Source organism: Charadrius vociferus, unplaced genomic scaffold (genome assembly GCF_000708025.1).
Source record: "Charadrius vociferus isolate BGI_N301 unplaced genomic scaffold, ASM70802v2 scaffold218, whole genome shotgun sequence".
Lineage (NCBI taxonomy): Eukaryota > Metazoa > Chordata > Aves > Charadriiformes > Charadriidae > Charadrius > Charadrius vociferus.
This window is the reverse complement of record NW_009650084.1, coordinates 2,550,925-2,569,865: the sequence shown is the minus strand read 5'-3', so window position 1 is coordinate 2,569,865 and position 18,941 is coordinate 2,550,925. Positions and strand designations below refer to the sequence as shown.

The 18,941-nt window shown below is 37.9% G+C and overlaps 1 protein-coding gene across 1 annotated transcript in view; it reads right to left on the bottom strand.

Annotated features, from left to right (window-relative positions):
- The window catches only part of COL4A1 (collagen, type IV, alpha 1), an 80,490-nt gene that overhangs the window by 29,723 nt on the left and 31,826 nt on the right, over positions 1-18,941 (bottom strand). Inside the window, exons 12-28 of the mRNA XM_009892159.1 lie at positions 18,645-18,686; positions 17,034-17,123; positions 16,413-16,448; positions 16,208-16,267; positions 14,020-14,064; positions 13,745-13,798; positions 13,218-13,259; positions 12,244-12,337; positions 11,558-11,593; positions 9,777-9,941; positions 7,815-7,910; positions 6,407-6,490; positions 5,177-5,247; positions 2,320-2,511; positions 1,300-1,468; positions 840-932; positions 640-744 (exon numbers count right to left, since the gene is read on the bottom strand). Of these exons, the coding sequence (XP_009890461.1) occupies positions 640-744; positions 840-932; positions 1,300-1,468; positions 2,320-2,511; positions 5,177-5,247; positions 6,407-6,490; positions 7,815-7,910; positions 9,777-9,941; positions 11,558-11,593; positions 12,244-12,337; positions 13,218-13,259; positions 13,745-13,798; positions 14,020-14,064; positions 16,208-16,267; positions 16,413-16,448; positions 17,034-17,123; positions 18,645-18,686 (1,474 nt within the window). The remainder of the gene's footprint in view (positions 1-639; positions 745-839; positions 933-1,299; positions 1,469-2,319; positions 2,512-5,176; positions 5,248-6,406; positions 6,491-7,814; positions 7,911-9,776; positions 9,942-11,557; positions 11,594-12,243; positions 12,338-13,217; positions 13,260-13,744; positions 13,799-14,019; positions 14,065-16,207; positions 16,268-16,412; positions 16,449-17,033; positions 17,124-18,644; positions 18,687-18,941) is intronic.

Here is an 18,941-nt window from a genome sequence, read left to right as displayed (position 1 = left end):
TGTGTAGAATCATAATAAATAAAATAACAATGAAGACACACAAGAATTTCAAGGATTGATGTGTCTGCTGAAAGCTCAGTCATCTAGTTCTAAATGAGTAGCAGCTCTATGAAATACATCTCCCCAAAATCCAAAACCAGAATACAAACATTTAGACTCACTCTAAGCTATGTGCATAACCTGAAAAAGGCCATACGGGGAAGACTAAACTTAGGCTGAGTACTCTGGTATTCTAACCAAACCACTCTCAGCTGCCTGGAACACCACAGAGCTGCTAGCTCTGGCCCAAAAATATTATAGTTATGTCAGCATGGTTTTTTGACCAACGACACACAGTGCTTTATCTCTCAGAAAGCTCATCTCATCTCTCAGCAACCTCAGTTGTTCCAATGTAAGATGTGTACTATATCGCTTTCTATTCTGGCAGTAATTTTGACACTGTCTGTATCTGCACCACATCACTGCACAAAGCAAGTGTGCGTTGAAAGTATGCTTATTGTGGTGCTTGTGGACTTTCTCAAGGGAGGTTCTTCAACTGCACCTCCCAAACCTCATGTAGCCATGGCTGAATGATATAGTGCAGGCCTCCATCCACACTCCAGTTCCACCAGCTCTGTTAGTTGAATAACTTTATCTTACCTTTGGGTCCTGGAGGTCCAGGGAACCCTATACCTGGCTGCCCAACGGCACCTTTTTCTCCTGGCAGGCCTGGTCTACCTGGAAGCCCAGGATTCCCTTTGTCACCTTTACAAGTAAAAACAGACAAATGTTAATACAAAGGCTAGCTTCTGGGGAACACAGCCATTATAATCATCAGACAGATTAACAGGCTACAGTACCTTGTGGTCCAGGGAAACCAGGTGGCCCCGGAAGGCCATCTGCCCCAGGAGGTCCAGGGAGTGGTACAGTTCGTCCTGCTTCACCCTTTGCTCCTGTGAATGTAAAGATGTATGAAGTACAGGAACTGATGAAATTAAACAAGGGATTTTCACCTAGCCAGCAATATTAGTCCATCCACACCATTAGCACTGACTTGTTATGAAGTTTTTTTGTAGAAGATTCATAGAAAACTAGGATGAACTCAGTTTAGGATGAACCTAAACCACCCCATTTGGCCTAATAAACTCTTCAAGAAAACTGTTCTCATAGATTTGCAATAATACTGCTGAAAGCAAACACTGATTTAAACTAGTAAGTCTTTTTATTTCAGTCTTAAATTCCAGTGATCCTCTAAGTTGTACCACTTAAAGGGCACAATTTTTATTGGTTTATTTTTATAAAAGCATACCATAGTATTACCTGGAAGGCCTGGTAAACCTGGGGTTCCAGCAAAGCCTCTGTCTCCTTTGTCACCAGGTAACCCTGCAGTGCCTATCCCAGGAGGGCCAGGAAAACCTCTTTCACCACGTACTCCAGGGAATCCAGGTTGGCCAGGGGGACCACGTTCTCCTTTCAAGCCAGCTGTACCCTAATTTTTGGAAAGTATAAGTGTACTTCTTGCCTGACTGGCAAGACAGAACATGTCATCCCCTCTCTTTAAATATTTTGTAACTTGGAATTAGCATGAGTATCTGTAATGCTGACGAAAGTGGATTTTTCATCACTGGAAATAGAACTGGGTTCGACGTGGAACAGCACCTGGAAATCATACCTAGTGCGCAACGCAGCTAACTGGACCATGTAGGCTATGTTCCCAGTGGTGGATCTGGGAGCAGATGTGAGCTCCACATTCAGCTCCACATCCATATCAGCTGAACTCTCTATCAGTGCAAGACTTTGAAGCATTAGTTTCCACAAGAAGAGACATACACTAGAGTTGAATTGTCTTAAGAATCTCTACTTGGATAACCACATTCCTTCAATCATATCCACTAAATCATCCGCACTAGTTCTCACTATCAAGCTGTGAGAAAGGGAGAAAGGAAACAAACTACGGTCCATGTGCACAACTTTGTAGCAGAAGTATCCTTGCTCTGTAGTCCAGAAAGTAGCAAGTCGGGCTGAATACATCTGAGTCAGATCACTTATTTGCATGACATGTAAAAAGAAAGGGTCAAAATCTAAATCTGAAATAGCTTGTTGTTGAAGGACCACCTTCCTCACCAGTTTCAGGGAAACTGGAGTCTACCTCTGAAGACGAATGAACTATTCAAGGTAAGGACAAGATGCGGAACAATGAATGAAGCCAATAAACATAAAGCATGTATAGAGCATGAAAGCATGTGAATTCTGATCTGAAAGACAGAATGTATAGGACAGTATGTAAACATAAATAAATGCACAGTAGGACAACGTGTAAACATAAAGAAACACACATACCGCTGCTCCTTTTGGACCTTGAAGACCTGGCAAACCATCTTTTCCTGGTCTTCCTTCTCTTCCAGGAATACCTGGTTGTCCTGGGAAACCAGGATCTCCCTTTTCACCTTTCAGGATAGAATCATAAGTAAAATCTCCTGGTTCTCCTTTTGCCCCAGGGCTGCCCATAAGTCCTGGAGTGCCGGGGGGGCCCTGAAATTTCATAAATTCAGATGTCATTAGTTGCCCTACCAACCCTTCAACTGATACAAAAGTAAACAAATCTTCAGAAATTAAGGAGTAGACCATTCAAGTAAACCATTAAGTTTTCGATTGCAGAGGTCAAATAAGAATATTTTCCAGGACACAGCAGTGTAAATAAGGAATTAATGCAAATCTTATCTTTATCATTTTGTCTTTCATCATATCACAGGTATATCATTTTAGATGGTGCATATAAGCTTACACTCCTAACAAAAGAATTGCAGCCCATGACACCAAAAAATTACTCTGAATTTTCAATATACTACCCACTGGATTTCAGTTATACATATTTATACAATATCAGCATCAAGGCAAACGAGGCTTTTTAAAAAGGCATTTTCAGAGTTAAAGAGTCTGCCCCAACCTTTAAATGCTGAATTCTGTAACACTGTGGAATGTATTTCCCTGATGCGAATGCAAGAAAAGTATCCCTACATTTCCACGATAATTTACAATACCAGCAGATGTAGTACTAATACAGGAAAATAACAGACTTCCAGTATGCAAAGACAAACTCAGCCAAACTTACAGGTTTAAATTACTTATACAAACCCCATCCATGATTTCCTTTCTTTCAAAACCTTTTAAATTAACTATAACATTCATCAAACAGACAGATTGTCTATGAAATTAAATGAATTGTCTTATACAAAACTCAAATGTTATTTGCACAAAAGATAAGGCTAACTGAAGGCTGAAAGGTTTTCCCTGGGTAGCTTATTTATGACAGTTAGCTGACACAAATACATGTTTCCCTTCATTACTAACATTCATTGACTTTACAATTAACGATCACAGTCAGTTGGTACTATCAGAATACTACGCACATGCTTGAAAAAGAGTTTTGTAAGCTCTCCTGGGAAGAAATTATCTATCTAATAATATATCCATAGGATTTCCAGAATTCTACTTTCCCCTACATATTTTCTAGGACTTCTACGAACTTTTCTCATAGCAACAGCCTCTCTAATTTCAAGTGAATCAGAGCGACTCCCTAGGGTAGAAAGCACAAACTTCATGGGCAATGTCTACTGCTTATGGCTGATACGTGCCCTCCACTTAAACCTGAACCAGAACACAGTCAAAGGTAATCTTTCTATTAGCTTTGGTGGGTCCTGGATCAGACTGTAATACTCTGGCATGGGTCTAAACAATGTCAGCTTGCAAGGCTGGCCTCTATGTAGTTTTTCCAAGCTAAACTATATGCTGGATCACCACCTGGCTGAACTTTGTGGAACAAAACAAGCTTAAAAGCATTCAGAACAGCAGCCAGTCCTTGTCTGATGAAAGACATGAACAGAACTTAAGAGGCAATAAAAGGAAAATACGAAGGTGTGGCAAAACACGTGCTGAGAACAAATGCCAGACACAAAGAAAGCTTAAATACATTAAGATATCTTTTATTTTTCTCCACTGTTTCTTTCAGGGATCCCACTTGTATTATAGTAAATTCAGTCACTGAGTAATACTACCTTATTTATCATCATAGAAGCAGAGAATGCACTCCACCCCGGTTAATTTTCACCAGCTAAATTCAGGTTTCTAGGCTTTATTTATACTCAAGGAAGAGAAATAGATTCTTTGAGTAAAGAATTCATACAGGTGGGTTGGTTTAACTTCTGAAGGTGCCTCTCTCTCACTGCCGGTGATAGAGGAAGCTTGCATAACTCCAGTTTGTGTTAAAGTTAGCGCACGTGAATGCCACTGAAGTTGTGTTGTCAAAAATGATCAGCTGGAAGGACAAAACAGCTTTGGAAAAAAAAAGTCTGGGAAGACTGACAAACTCAGTCTACTTACATTAGGAATGGTGTCAAAATCCACTTTATACTACAGGAACATGTATATAGCATACCACAGTGTACATAGGGACACTCAAGTGAACTCCAACAAGATCAAATGTAGTTGTGCTAGTACAATACTTACCTAGAAGTAATTTGTGTTACATTTTAGGCAAGTGCTATGCTCATGGCTGTTCTGCTTCTGCTATCCAGCCTTACTCACTGAGAGCTGTGTTACACTGTTTCAACATAATTTACAAGTGTTCGTATTATCAGGACACTACCTACTTTCACAGCCTTCCTTTATTTCCTCAAAACTACTCCTGATAACTAATTATGTTTATGGAATATACTGCACACATTTCCCAAAATTCAGACAAACTGCCAGAATATATTCCATGCTAATATTAGACTGCTTACACTACACTAGATGGCACTGTCTCTCTCTCAGTATATATGTACACAATAGCAAAGAGTTATCGGAAAGATTAATGAGAAGGTTAGGACAGACCTGCATCTGTTTCATGTGAAATCCTACTTTTTTACCCAACTCCACCGCTTAACTTGCTCAGTCAGCAGGTCATGTGTCCTGCTGAGTTCCTATGACAGGTAAGCGCAGAAATATAACCCATTTTTGACAGCTCTTTTTTCCTCTCATAGCTTAACCACACTGCTTCCTAGTTTATTTTGCTAGGCATAGTTCCTTAATTTTATCATATCACTGTGCTGGTCTGTTTTTAAACAGAACTGTTACACAACTACACTGATGATCATGGGTTTTTTGATCACATGTTCACTAGCAAACAAACACTTGCATTTGGCAAGGCATTACTTACAGGTACTCCTGGAAGGCCATCAAGTCCAGGTAAGCCTCTGTCACCCTTGAAACCTGATTGCCCTGGAAAACCTTATCAGAGAGACAAAAATACAATTCTATTACATGCTTTTACAAACAGGTCATTGTATGTTAATTCTTTGTGATCCTTCTCAAAGTTATATCAGCATAATGCTGCTAAAGTCAATGAAGTTGTCGATACTGTCATCGATGCACCGTGGCAGTAGCAATTGGCACCTGCTGACACCTCGGCAGTCCCACAACAGAAGGGTCATCTGAAAGACCGGGTAAGGTAGACAGCTACATCATGTCCCCAGTCTCTACAGATGCTATAACCAAAGCCCACTGATACCCTTTTGGGTCTTTAAAATACCCTCTCTTGAGGAAGTCTATGCCAAGGATATACAGAGCATCTGGGCCAGTCACAACGGGGTGCTTCTCCCATTTATTCCCAGTTGGGCTTGCTTTGGCCTCCAATACAGACAGTTCTTGAGACCCCCCCTATCACTCCAGTAATAGTGACAGATTCTGCCCTTTTAGGATTCAATGGCAATAGGGTGCACTGTGCACCCTGTCCACCAGGGCTTTATACCTTTATGGCTCTAACATGCCAGGCCATCAAATCCACACAGTCCAATAAACTCAGCCCATGTGCTCATGTGCTCCACGTGTCTGCATTCACAAGTTGATGATGCGTTTGACTTAGAAATGAATTCACTTTACTATCTAGACCTATCATGTAACCACTGCAGTCTTGAAACTACCTAAACTATATTCATTTTTCATAACAGTCACTAGAACAAACGTTATGTATAATATCACCGTTTGCATGTGGTACTTCTCTCATACGGTAGCAGACAAATAACTATCTTTTTTGGCCACAGAATTTAATGCTAGGATTGGGAATGTATGTATGGGCCACTGCCAAGCCTGGGCACAAAGGACAAATGTTTACCACATTATTTTTCACTTTCACAATCTTCTGTGAAAATATCTGGGCCACAGTTTGCAAAGACCCTCCACGGCGGCCAGTTTCTGTTTCCTTGGTAATTCTTGTTGATTACATTGGAAATTTGGAATCAGGCCAAAAGCAGGAATATTCCATCCTCCTTTCATCAGTTTCACAAACAACTTGATTAGTGGGACAAAAAGTAATTCATTTTATCATATATGCTGCACTTTTAGATTTTAGCCTAGGAAGTCAATTCTCAGGTAGTTAATGAGTTTTTACCTGCTGGACCTGGTGGTCCTTGTGGTCCTGGAAGTCCAGGAGGTCCTACTTTATCACATAAGTCACAGGATTCGCCTTTGTCACCTGAAAAAAATCCCCAAGAAAACTAATGAATAACAATGAAAAGATATAAGACAACTGCAAGCAGGTAGATTCAGGGGCCAATGTCAATTTAATACACTTCAAGTTGAAATAATAAGCCTGGAGAAGAGAAAGTTCCAGAGAGATCTTATAGCAGCTTTCAAGTACTTAAACGGGGCCTATAGGAAAGAGGGGGAGGGACTCTTTATCAGGGAGTGTAGTGATAGAACTAGAGGTAACAGTTTTAAACTGGGAGAGGGTAGATTTAGATTAGATATTGGGAAGAAATACTTTACTGTGAGGGTGGTGACACACTGGGACAGGTTGTCCAGGGAAGCTGTGGATGCCCCATCCCTGGAAGTGTTCAAGGCCAGGCTGGATGGGGCTTTGAGCAACCGGGTTTAGTTGAACATGTCCCTGCCCACAGCAAGGGGGTTGGAACTAGATGGCCTTTAAGTCCCTTCCAATCCAAACCATTCTATGATTCTATTAATAGAAATAAATGTACTACTTCTCATTATGTGCTTCAAATAGAATTTATCAGCAAACTGATACGCAAAATTCTTTAAAATTTTTAACGGAATGGTATGAAAATCAACTTAAGTCTTATCCTAGAAATAATATTTAACAGAACAGTTAAAAGGGACCAGGCTAAAGAGGATCAAAAAAGAAGAAAAGAAATACACACTGGGCATAGAAGAAATAAAAAGATTGAAGCAGAAAAAGTAAAATCTCTATACTCACTGCAATTTTGCAGTTTTACAAAAGCAGTGAGCAGAACAAGATTAGAAAGGAACAACCATCGTGTAAATGAGTGCAGCTCATTTTTTTTTATATGTCCATTTAGTCAATGCTGCTAAAACACATGGTTGACAGTCCTATTTATAGGTGTTACAATTTTAGCTTCAATTATAATCATGGCAATGATTCATAAACCATTTCCATTCCCAATTCATCTGCCCCTCTCTAATTCTTCATCTCGGAATTCACATCTTAAATTGCCATGAACAGTTCAATTTACACTTAATGGGGTTATACTCCACCCTTTTTTTCTTCCCAGTTTCTCTTTCAGCCCTGCGTCACCCGTATCACTTTCCAGCAATGTGTAGTCTAAGTAAAAAGTGAGTGAAGTTTGTGTCACACAATTCAATAAACAATATCCTTCTTTTACTCACCAGAGACTCAAGAAACATGTTCCATGTCTATGAATTATTTAACTAACTTTAAGTACACTTTCTCTGATGCAGCCTGACTTGCTTGGCCTCTTTACATACCCAAGCTCCAGGGTACAGAGCATTAGAAAGCAATCACTTTAAAATAGTATTACCTTTCTCTCCCATCTCTCCTGGAAATCCATCTCTTCCTGGAGGTCCAGGACTACCTGGTGCACCAGGTTCTCCCTGTTGGCATTGATCAACTCCATCTGCAATGGAAATGCAACAAAGAATATTGTGTGACAACTGCAAGTTTCCATTATAGGGCTGCATTTATGAACGTCTCAGCTGAATGTATCTATGAAGAGTGGTAAGTCAGGATAGCATTTTACTTTTCTATTTGATTTACTTTGAAAAATTTAACTGGGATTCTGTATTCTGAATCTATATATGCTGCTTAAGAAGACCTGAGAATTACAGAGAGGCTCTGCCATAATAAGGTTATAAACAACTTTCACATGAAATCTATTTTTATAATAAGCTTTGGCTAAAAAAAGTGCTGTGGGTGAAAAATTGATGGTTGGACCCTGAAGAGAATGGAGAATGTTGATATTCTGAAGAAATTCATTAAGTAGAGTTTTTTGTACCCTGACTTTTGTTTTCAAAGTTTAAGGAAACATTCTAGGTCAAGAACAGCTTGTTAACATCTATTTAACTTCTTCTCACTCATAAAGCTTCCTGAAAATAAGAAACTTCATATGTTAGGAACTGAAAGAGGTAACAAATGAGAATATTTAGCAGGCTTGATATGAGAATACAAATTGTGCTTGTTCTGTTTGATGATACAACACAAGTCCTGACCCAATACAATATGTCATCATTTTTGCCCAAGCCAGTAGTCAAAATGTTAATGTGAAGTTTGGCAAACAACAGTTAAATGAAAACAAATTGTTTCCCGTTATGCACTTGAAGAAAGCTAAAGAAGTGTCTGAGGAAGGAGCATAATTAAGCAGTGACAGAAACATGTTGTATGAAAAACAGGAATTGCTCTTATTTTTAGGGCAAGGTAAGATTTAGCTATTTAATTCCATATTCTAGGTGCTGAATTTTTTACCGCCTCATTGGCAAACACAGCAACAACTAGGCATCTTCAACTGGTTTTGAACAAAGTATTTTTGGTTTAGGAATTCCATAGAGAGTAACGTTCCTTTCAATAGTTTTAGCCATCCCTACTACAGTAGTTCAGATAATAATTTTTTTTTATGTTGAAATGACAATTTAACTCACAATAGCAGTATCCCCCAAAAATATCAGTATCAGCAAAAGTTGTCCTTCAATGAAAGAGTTAAAACGTCAGCTGTAAGGATCTATTAAGCATGGACCAACTTCATATGTACTTTTTTTCATCGCTTCATCGCAGAGAAAAACCAAAACATTTTTCTCTTTAAAAATGCTTTATCAGAATCTAATTATACATAGCTGTATAATGTTACCATTTCTACTAATATTAATATGTATTTATCACATCATTACTAACTTTTCATTTAATTCTATAAAGCATATGTTGACCCCATTCTCCTATAAGATGTAATTCCATTTTACAATAAAAACTTCGGCTAGAGTAGTATCTCAGTCTGCAGTTTTACACCTGTTCAATCTGTTACATAGATTGGTACTGCAGACTTGTAAATTGTAATATTGAACAGCTATCTTTTATGCTAAGAACAGTATTAATATCTGTTATTTTTTTTTAATTGAAAATCTACAAATATCTCTAGGTTGGCACATTAGGACACAGAGGAAACTAATATATATATAAAAAAGGTCAATTACTTGGTTATATTGTAACAGTCCACAATTAACTTTTGAAGAAATTTTAAAAACATTGATTTAGCAAAGAATCCTTGTCCCCATAAGGGAACAAGAATCCTTTTCCAATAAGGAAACGAGCAGCTCGCTGCCTCGTGGAACAGCTTTTACTTGGTCCGTTAACAACTCATATGTTTCTTCCATCATGTAGATGCATTCTGATTATAGCTTTTATAATATTGTCTTTATGTTTGTTTGTTTTTTATGTGCATGCAATGTGCATTATTGAGTCTTCACTATGAAAAGCAACTGAGTGCTTTACCTACCTGTTTTGCCTGGAGGACCTGGTGGGCCAGGCAACCCTGGGGGACCTGGGAAACCATCTCTTCCTGGGGGTCCAGGTAAAGGGAATCCCGGAGAACCCTTTTCACCTTTTTCACCCCTCTCTCCAGGGACACCAGGTGATCCTACCCTGTCTGGAAGTGGCCGACCTTTGGACAGAGTAAAACATACATGAAAAAAGTGACAAAGTGAAAAGACAGTATCGTTAGCAACACACTCACTTCTGTTAGGTTTCAGAAAGAAATAGAGAAATGTTAGTATAAAATAAATAAGGGACTGTATTTTTACTATCTGTGATCTATACAAAATTGAGATTATACACTCACTACAGCTCAGAGTAACTCACTTCGGTTAGGTCCCTAGTCAAACACACTTATTCTGTACTAAGTGCCTTTCTGAGATTTAGCTGAATCGACTTTTGCAGCGTAGTAAATAGTGGCAACATAGAAATTAAGTTAGCTATTACACTTATAAACTATTACACAGTTCCTTATCTCATAATAAACTAAATCTTAAACACACCTAGAAAGTGACACCGTGTCTAAGAAGTTCAGTAGATAAGTATCCAACAACACTAGATTTCAGGAATGATAAAACCAAAACTGTTTGTAGGAATACTAAGCAAACAACAGCCAATAAAGAGAAGTTAAACAGCTAGAAAAAACACACAAATACTTAAGATCTCCTTTTAGCTATTTGTACAGTCACACAGGTCTTCATACTTTAACGAGTTATTTCAGTTCACAACTAATCACTAGAATTGATCACTAAACCATTTTGAGCCTTCTGCAACACTGCAGGAAGATGTGAAAGTCACACAAATCTCAGTTTCTGTAGGATAATGACAGACTTCGAGCTACCATTCTTCTTGTCTTGTCACACAGAATTCTTTAGGGACTATGACAGCCTGCGGTATATACTATCTCCTCCCTAAACTGTGAAAAATTTCCTGGAAACTATCTGACTCTGGCTCACATGAATATCATATTTAGCTCACTGTCAAGATAGAAAATGCGTACAAATGAGGTAATAGTAGTATCACTGCAGGATGTGCTAGAGTCAGATTTCCACAGATGATTTGCTTAATTTTTAAAAAGCAAATATTGTGGCTTAGTTCAAACACATGTACATGCACATATGTACATAACAGCAGTGTTGTCATGGATGTAAAGTTAAGACTATGAAAAAGGCAACACTTACAGGCAAAAGAAATAACTTTTATTACGTCAAGTAACATAGTGAAAAAATGCAGGAAGCCTTCAGCAATGACTTTGATCAAATAAATGCTATTATTTCTCCCTGCAAACCTTGGTTTATTATATTTATGTGAACACATATAGACCTGAAGTGAGAGCAAAACAAATTATCTACATATCATAACTGATACTGTACGTATGAGACTCATAGCACATATGAGTATACATACATAAGTACACATGCACTTACCCATGCACATATTCACATTTTACAGCTCTTCTTGCCTAATGAAGCCATGCTCTCTGGGCTATCTCTGACAACCTATGCACACTACTTCTTCAGTTTAAGCAGAAAGTTATCAGGGCTCTACACAAAGAGCAAGACTGGATCACATCACAGACACGAGAAAAGCAATCTACAGGATGATTAGACCCCAGAGAGGCCACTGCCTGGGTGTTCTGTAAGTCAGGCAGTAACTGGCAGCATCTAAGGAGAACAACTCTCAGAACTCTTCACCCAAAAAGAATAGAGGAAAAACGTGAACAAAATAGTGGCCATAAATTCATACCTGGAGGTCCTGGGATTCCTTGTATACCAGGGAAACCTTCAGAAAGAGAGGTTCTCAATTAGGCAATGAAGTCAGCGATGCCAACATCAGCGAACTTTTAGCACATACTATTTAAGTACATGTTACAAGCTAGTATGCCCTGAATCAAAGGTTAAGTTCAATAATCTATAGATATCTGCATTTAGGAAAAAGGCCCTGCTGTGTGCTGTCTTCTCCACTGGTCTTTCTTCAAAAGGGTAAGGTCTGTAACGGGGAAAATGGGAAAGGGAATGCTTGTTTTTCCCTATTTACTGAAGAATTCTGTAAATTATGCAAGCCAATTTTAAGATTAAAATTTAGCTACTGACTTTTTAAGAGAAGTGTCAAGAATCTCCGCATTATTATCTTCTTCATGTTCATTTTGATTTCCATCTTTCTTAAATAATCTGACTGGATTACTCAACTGCTATAAAAACAGATCCCAGTTTATCCTTTTCCAATCTATAACTGAAAGGCAGTTTTATTTATGATGAGAAGTGTCCTACAAACTACAACAAAATGTAATAACCTGAAAGCAATTAAATAAATAACTGGAACATTTCACTGTCATACAGAGCTCCTGAGCTCACAGATAGTGCAATTTTAATTTCCTTTAATAAGAAAACTAAAAGCTTAACTCAATCAAAAAGACAAGACACAATACATACCTTTTTCACCTTTTTGACCTTTCAGTCCAGGCAAACCTGAAACTCCAGGCTCTCCTTTTTCACCAAAGGTATCTACTGGTCCAGGATCTATAACCTGAATCACAGGACAAAGACTCGGACACTAGAAACATACAACTGTGCCCTCATTTGTATCTCCCCCATCTTGAGCTGATGGTACAGAGGCCGTTTTGTTTTGTAATAACAATTTTGAGTAGTTTTGGTTATGTTTGCAATTTCAGCAATATGTAACAACTAGTGTTAGAGGGTTGTAGCTGCTGAGGAATTACCAGAGAAAAAGTACTTTTCTAGCAAAATTCCTTCATACCAGTAGTAGGATTAAGGGGAGAGCTTTATAGCACCTTTCTGAATAAGAAAGATGCCAAGAAACCTCCTCAGTCTATGCACTGACCCATTAGGTTTGTACTACCTTTAATTTTATAATATTCAGTTCTGGCAATTTCTGCTAACATTGATCTGAGCTTGACATACAGGATGCTAACTTTTACAATAAAATATTCAGGAAGTACGCACAATTTTCCAAATCAAATTAGCAGATGCTGGGAATTTTCCCCCATGTTGGGGAAGCAGCACCATCAATGATCTATTTGTTGCTGACTAATCCCATTTTTTTATTTGAAGTGTTAAAAAAATTATAGACTGCAAAGCTGACAGACTTATACTTTTGAGCTCTCTTGTGGATACTTTGTATTGATTAACACTGCCTATCATTTTTATAGTCCAAAACATTTGAAATGCATATTCTTTGAGAGCTCCTTTTCCAAATTTCAAACATACTTAAAAGAACTGTATCCAACTTCTGTTTTCATTAAGAAGAAATGAGGACATGATTGATTAGAATGAGATAAGAACATGCGAAGTCTCTCTTTTTCCCCTTATTGTTTGAGCACTTCAACTTTCACAAAATGTATATTTTCATTAAAGTTTAAAATAAAACAAGAATTTATTTTACTTACTCTTCCAGGAGGTCCTGGGAAACCTCGTTCACCTTTGTCACCCTAAATCAAAATACAATTTACATTTTAAATCCGGATCACATTTTCTTCCCCACAAAATAGGATTTCCTTAGCAAATGAACACTTTGATACAGATTCATACAATGTCCAAATGATAAGTACCTGGACCATTACAATAAGCAGCAAGTAGTTTGCAGGACTGTACGCAGGACTGTACTGCTTTACACTATGTAAAGAAAAACTGGAAATTTTAGGAAAGTACATTTGTACATATGCTGACTGGGCAAAGAGCTTGTGAAAATAAAGTCTGCATTAATCAGTTCACGTAAGAGATCTAAACCAGGGATACCTACATTACCTAAACTTTTACTTTTCCTAGTCTCTGAGTGAGGGCTTCAGAACTTTGTAACATTAATTTAATATTGTTTTATGTGCATTCTTGGCTTTAATGCACATCTATGAACATGCCATACAAGCTCTTAACTCCTCATTCTGTGTGATGAGAAGCAAAGGCTGCTACTACGCACCTTTATACCAGGCTCCCCGGGTCGTCCTGGAATCCCAAACCCACCAGGCAAACCCTGTGTGTAGAAGACAGCAAAACCAGAAAAGACAAATATAGTTGCATCTCAGCCCTGGCAGCATCAAAGTTTTAAGTTTTAAAACCAGCCACTAATTCACCAAAAGCAACAACTTCAAGTAAATAATTCAGAAGGCTAGAAAATTTCAACCATTTATAATACAAAGACAGTTCTTGTTCTGAATGTAAGAAACACTACTGGAAATCCAGTAAAATACATACGGGTTCTCCTTTTAGTCCTGGTTCACCATCTTTTCCAGGCTTTCCCTGTAAAACACCAAGTTGCACTCTACTTAGACAGCCACATACGTGCAGTTTCTAAATACGGTGGGTGAAAGACTAGACCAAACCCATCATGATTGTAATGCGTTAATCCAAGTGTGCTACCGCAGCTAACAGTGCAGAGGGTACAAAGCAGGCAAATTGTGATTGCCTAGTGCTTATGTTACTCAACATCCTACAAACTGCAGAATTAAACACAATCCTGCAAATCTGTTCCCAGATCCAGGAATAACATACGGATTTCCCAGTCAAGGAGACTTCAACACAAAATACATCAACAGCACAGGAAACTGGAACCAGACCCAGAAATTTCTCCCTTCATAGCAATCCCTTTCTATATATATATGCTCCAGCCTCACAAAACCTTTATTCTTAGACATTCGGTGGCCCAGTTTCAGCAGAAGGCTTGGAGAGTGGCCCCGTATCAGATCACGTGGTAATCCAATGGTAAAAACCACTTCCCTAAATTGAAAGCTATTATTTCAAATCACAAGGTGGATGATCACCTAGAGTCCAAGACTCCCTCATCCAGAGCAAAACGATTCCCTATTAGACATCTGTGTTTGCCTACAGAGGGGATTACATTCCCTTGAGATAATCATCAGGTGCATGATAAATGACTGAGTTGGACTATCCTACTTTTCAGCATTCCCTTCCTCTTCCTATGGACTATGAAGGGACCAGCACATAGGCTTGTAGACTAATGCACTGGAGGCTGGCTTTTACTTGGTGTCGCAGTGCTTAGAGTGTGTGCGTTATCATAAGCAACATGAGTATGTCCCATAAAACCAAGAACATGTCTATGCTTAATACACAAAGTAACAGTGCATGCAATTCAGTCTAAAAAATAATCCCATCAGTTTAGGTCTAAAAATTCCACCTACACCAATGCAATTGAAGGATAAAAATGATAGGGCAAACGTGAACAGGCCACCACCACCAAAGTGTGCAGCTATGGTATCTAATAAAGAAGGGCTACAAATAATTTTTAATGATTAATTAAAAATACGACCTGTAAAGTCAGAAGAGACTTCAAATGTATGCTGTGATTGTAATTAATCATATGATTTCATTCCATGAAACTAGAATAGCAGATCTTAACATCTGTTCATCTTTCACACCTTATCTTAATTTCAGAAGTAGCTATGATTTCCTTGGACAGCAAAAATTATATATAAAATATCCCAGAAACTTTGTTCAGGGAACTCTGCAGAAACTGAAAACTATATTTTTGAAGAGTTCAAAGATGCTCTGGTTTCCTCAAGTTCTAGGCAACACTTCTCCATTCTTCCAACTTTCAAGCCCTCATTTACTGTAAGAACAAAATACATACACGATAGCAAAGATAATCCCATCGCATATCTTTATGGAAAGGATGACAGAACCCTTGACCTTGAAGTATAACGGAGAGGAAGGTACAATTCAGTGCCTATAGACGTGCTGGCTCTTTTTCTAGCAGTTTATGAAGACCCGCAATTTGAGTAACAATACTTTAGATACGTTTGCACATAGCAGACATGTTTTTGCTACCAGTTCAGCTACGAAAGATACAGCACGACTCACGCAAAAATTGTGTGGATGAGACTATGGTATAGGTCAGACTAGGCAAATGTAACAGACCATACGGCCTCAAGCATCTACAGTCAGGCTAGAAACCAGCAAGAGAACTCATCTCAGTCATCTATGTTTTGCTCCATTTGTTGTCTTTGTAAGAAATGGTAACTTTAGGCTAAGCAGGTTTATTTTATAGATTGCATGTAAGAGTATTTGAAATAAATTCAACACGTTCCATTTAGCTAAAATCGTTCCCTACAGAGTGATTTGCTTTGCTTTGCTTTTCCTTCTGTTCTGGAATGACTTAATCTTGCTCCAGTTGGGATCAACAGAAGTCTGCCTTTGCCTTCAGCCCTGCAAGCTACTGTTAGGTATCTTTAGTTATCTGAAAACATGGAACATACTAATATTACTGTATGTTATTACTACCTTAACTTGTACACCTGTCCTACAGCAAAACTTGCTTGCCTGAAATACACAAAATTTGCGGTTTCACTGATGGTTACTAAGTTTAATTAGCTTATGGAAACAATACAACTGTAATTATGGTATTGATAAACTTGAGCATACTTACACGTGGACCAGGCTTCCCAGGTTCACCCTTTTCTCCTTTGTAACCTGAACCTGGGAATCCCTGGAAAATAAATACACACCAAATTAAAGTTCTGCCAAGTTCTGAAGTAAATTTCTTTTATCAAATAGCGATAAAGATATTCAGGGTCATTATCAGATTCTTCACATTTTTTTTAGTAACAAAAAAACCCCTACACAATACTTACTGGGGCTCCTGGTTCACCCTTTTCACCTGGATCACCCTAATGAAATTATAAAAAAAAGTACATTAGGAAGCAAAATCTTAACCATTATTCATTTAGGCTGTAAATCATTTAATTCTTCATGTCAGCAAAAGCACATTTAACCCTGTTGTCTACTTCAAGAACTATGCCTAATAGTATGATGTGCAAAAAGAAGTTAGACAAACACAAACTGTGAATTAAGCTAGGTGATGATACTAGTATATATTGCTTAGACGGTCTAATTCAATAATTGAAAAAATCAGTAGCACTCAGACTCCATTAATGTGGTTCTGTATATGAAAAGTCCAGTATAAACTATTTAATTCCAATTTTTAGAATATTTGGTGTTTACAAGACTATGCTTACCAATTCTCCTTCCTCAGAAAGTCCTCTGCTGTATGCGTTACCTATTTATGCAATTATTGATGCATTTATCATCTATCATATATTCAAAATTCATTCATGAAGTAAAACACGGAGAATTTTTTTTTAAAAATTGGCTGTAGGTGACAATATTTTCTTTTTCCTGATTTACTTTTGTTCGCTAATTCCTATTGATCATATTTTAACGAAGAGTACAAGATTAGTCATTTAAGGTCTCACCTTTTCTCCCCTTATGATTTCACTCCCTTTTTCCTTCATGTGTGGTGATGGTCCTGGGGGGCCTGGGGGGCCCCTTACCCCTTGTTCTCCCTGTCAACACCAAATCCAGGATAGTCCATTGAAAACAGTACTGACACTGAGAACAAACATTACTAAGACAAATAACGTTAAAGAGAACTACCACTCGCTTTTAAAAATATAGCTATTTTTTTAATTTTTATTTTTATTTTGGCAAAATCAGTCAGAGAAAGGGTTACATACACAGTTATAGGAGACACAACTGTATAATGGGTGATAGACAGAGACTGCCCTGAAGAAAAATCTCTGAATCTCTTGTCAGGGTAAAGATTGACTAATACCAAACATAAGGAACATATCCAATTCATTATTGTAATAGTACAACAGTTTTTTAATGCCTCCCTTAGGAGGAAGGAGATTAGGATGAAAGAAGTCAGATACTTGAAGGAAGATGTTAGTCAAAGCTTATAGTGTTCTACCAGCTTTACATCTGTCCATAAAGGACAACTTGAAGATGACAACTGTGGGTCATGGTTTTTTAGCAAGTATGTGTCCATAGCAGGGTCAGAACCTCATCTCCTTATATAAAGCAAAAGCACTATCTTTTACAGTAGAACACCTCCAAAAAGGCTTGATACATTTCTGCCAAGTAGTAATGTAAAGCCTGAGGAGTCCAGGAAATCTCCACATACTTCCATGGCCAACATTTTTCAAGAAATTTTATGATAACAAGTTGATCTCAACAATGTGACACATAGCAAAAAAATCTGTCCGTTAGGAAGAGTGAGACTTAAAATACATAAATAAGGTGGTGGATAAAAAAACACCACTTAAGTAACACAATTTACTTATACTCCAAAAGGTCTCTGTCAATGACACTCACGAGAAGCTTCTGGAGAAAGGCTCAGACACACTATCAATTTACCGAATAACCCATGACTGCATGCATTTCCTGGCTCCTGAAAATGCAACATGAGGCACTTCAGCCTAGACCTCTCAGTGGGAGAGGCACCATGTTAAACCTAACATGTTTTACCTCCCATTTGATGCTGGTTAAGAGAATAAATGGGATCCTGGAGGACATCTTTTGGCTTATTTTCATTCAAAAAGTAAACTGAAAACTGTTCCTGGTCGAGCCAAAACACAGTAAATGGGGACAACTCAAAGATGTCCTTCAAAAGTATATACTACCAATCCAGACTAAGGCAGACAGACCCTCAAGAGTCCTACCACAGCACATTAAATCTCATCCTTCAGAACTAAATCTATTTCCAACAAATCTCATGATGAGTCCTAATATACAGAGTAAAGGTTTTCAGATCTGCATACTGCAAACTAAAGTAGTTGGTACTAGTCAGAGCTGGAAAACGGGATAATGACCTAAATTAGTGTCAGGTATAACATCATCATGAACAAAGTATGTAACCATTGATGACTTTTGTTCATTTAGGTGTAAGTTACAGATTTACTCAAGTCTTCCAAAAATTATACCGCTGATTTTCTCCATTGATAGGTTCCAAATTTTGTTTATTTAAAACAAAGTATCTAGAATATTTCTGATAGTTGTCCTCTAGATGTTTTCAAGAGACTTACCTTTTCACCTTTGGGACCCTGAAAGCCCAAGCCCATGTAGCCCTGAAAATATAAATTACACATACTTAGTCAATTACATACATACCTTCATACACATGAAGCTATTTTGTATGTAGCAAAACTTAGGAGAGGATAGAAAAGACAGAATATGTCTTTTAAATGCATGTGTGAAACAAATAAATAATTATGTCCTAAGCCTCCTGTTTAAGTCCTGCCTCACAGCAATTTGTGAAAAAAATAGATAGAATTTATTTTATATAATATAATTTTATTGTCAGTATGCTCTCTTTTTCAACA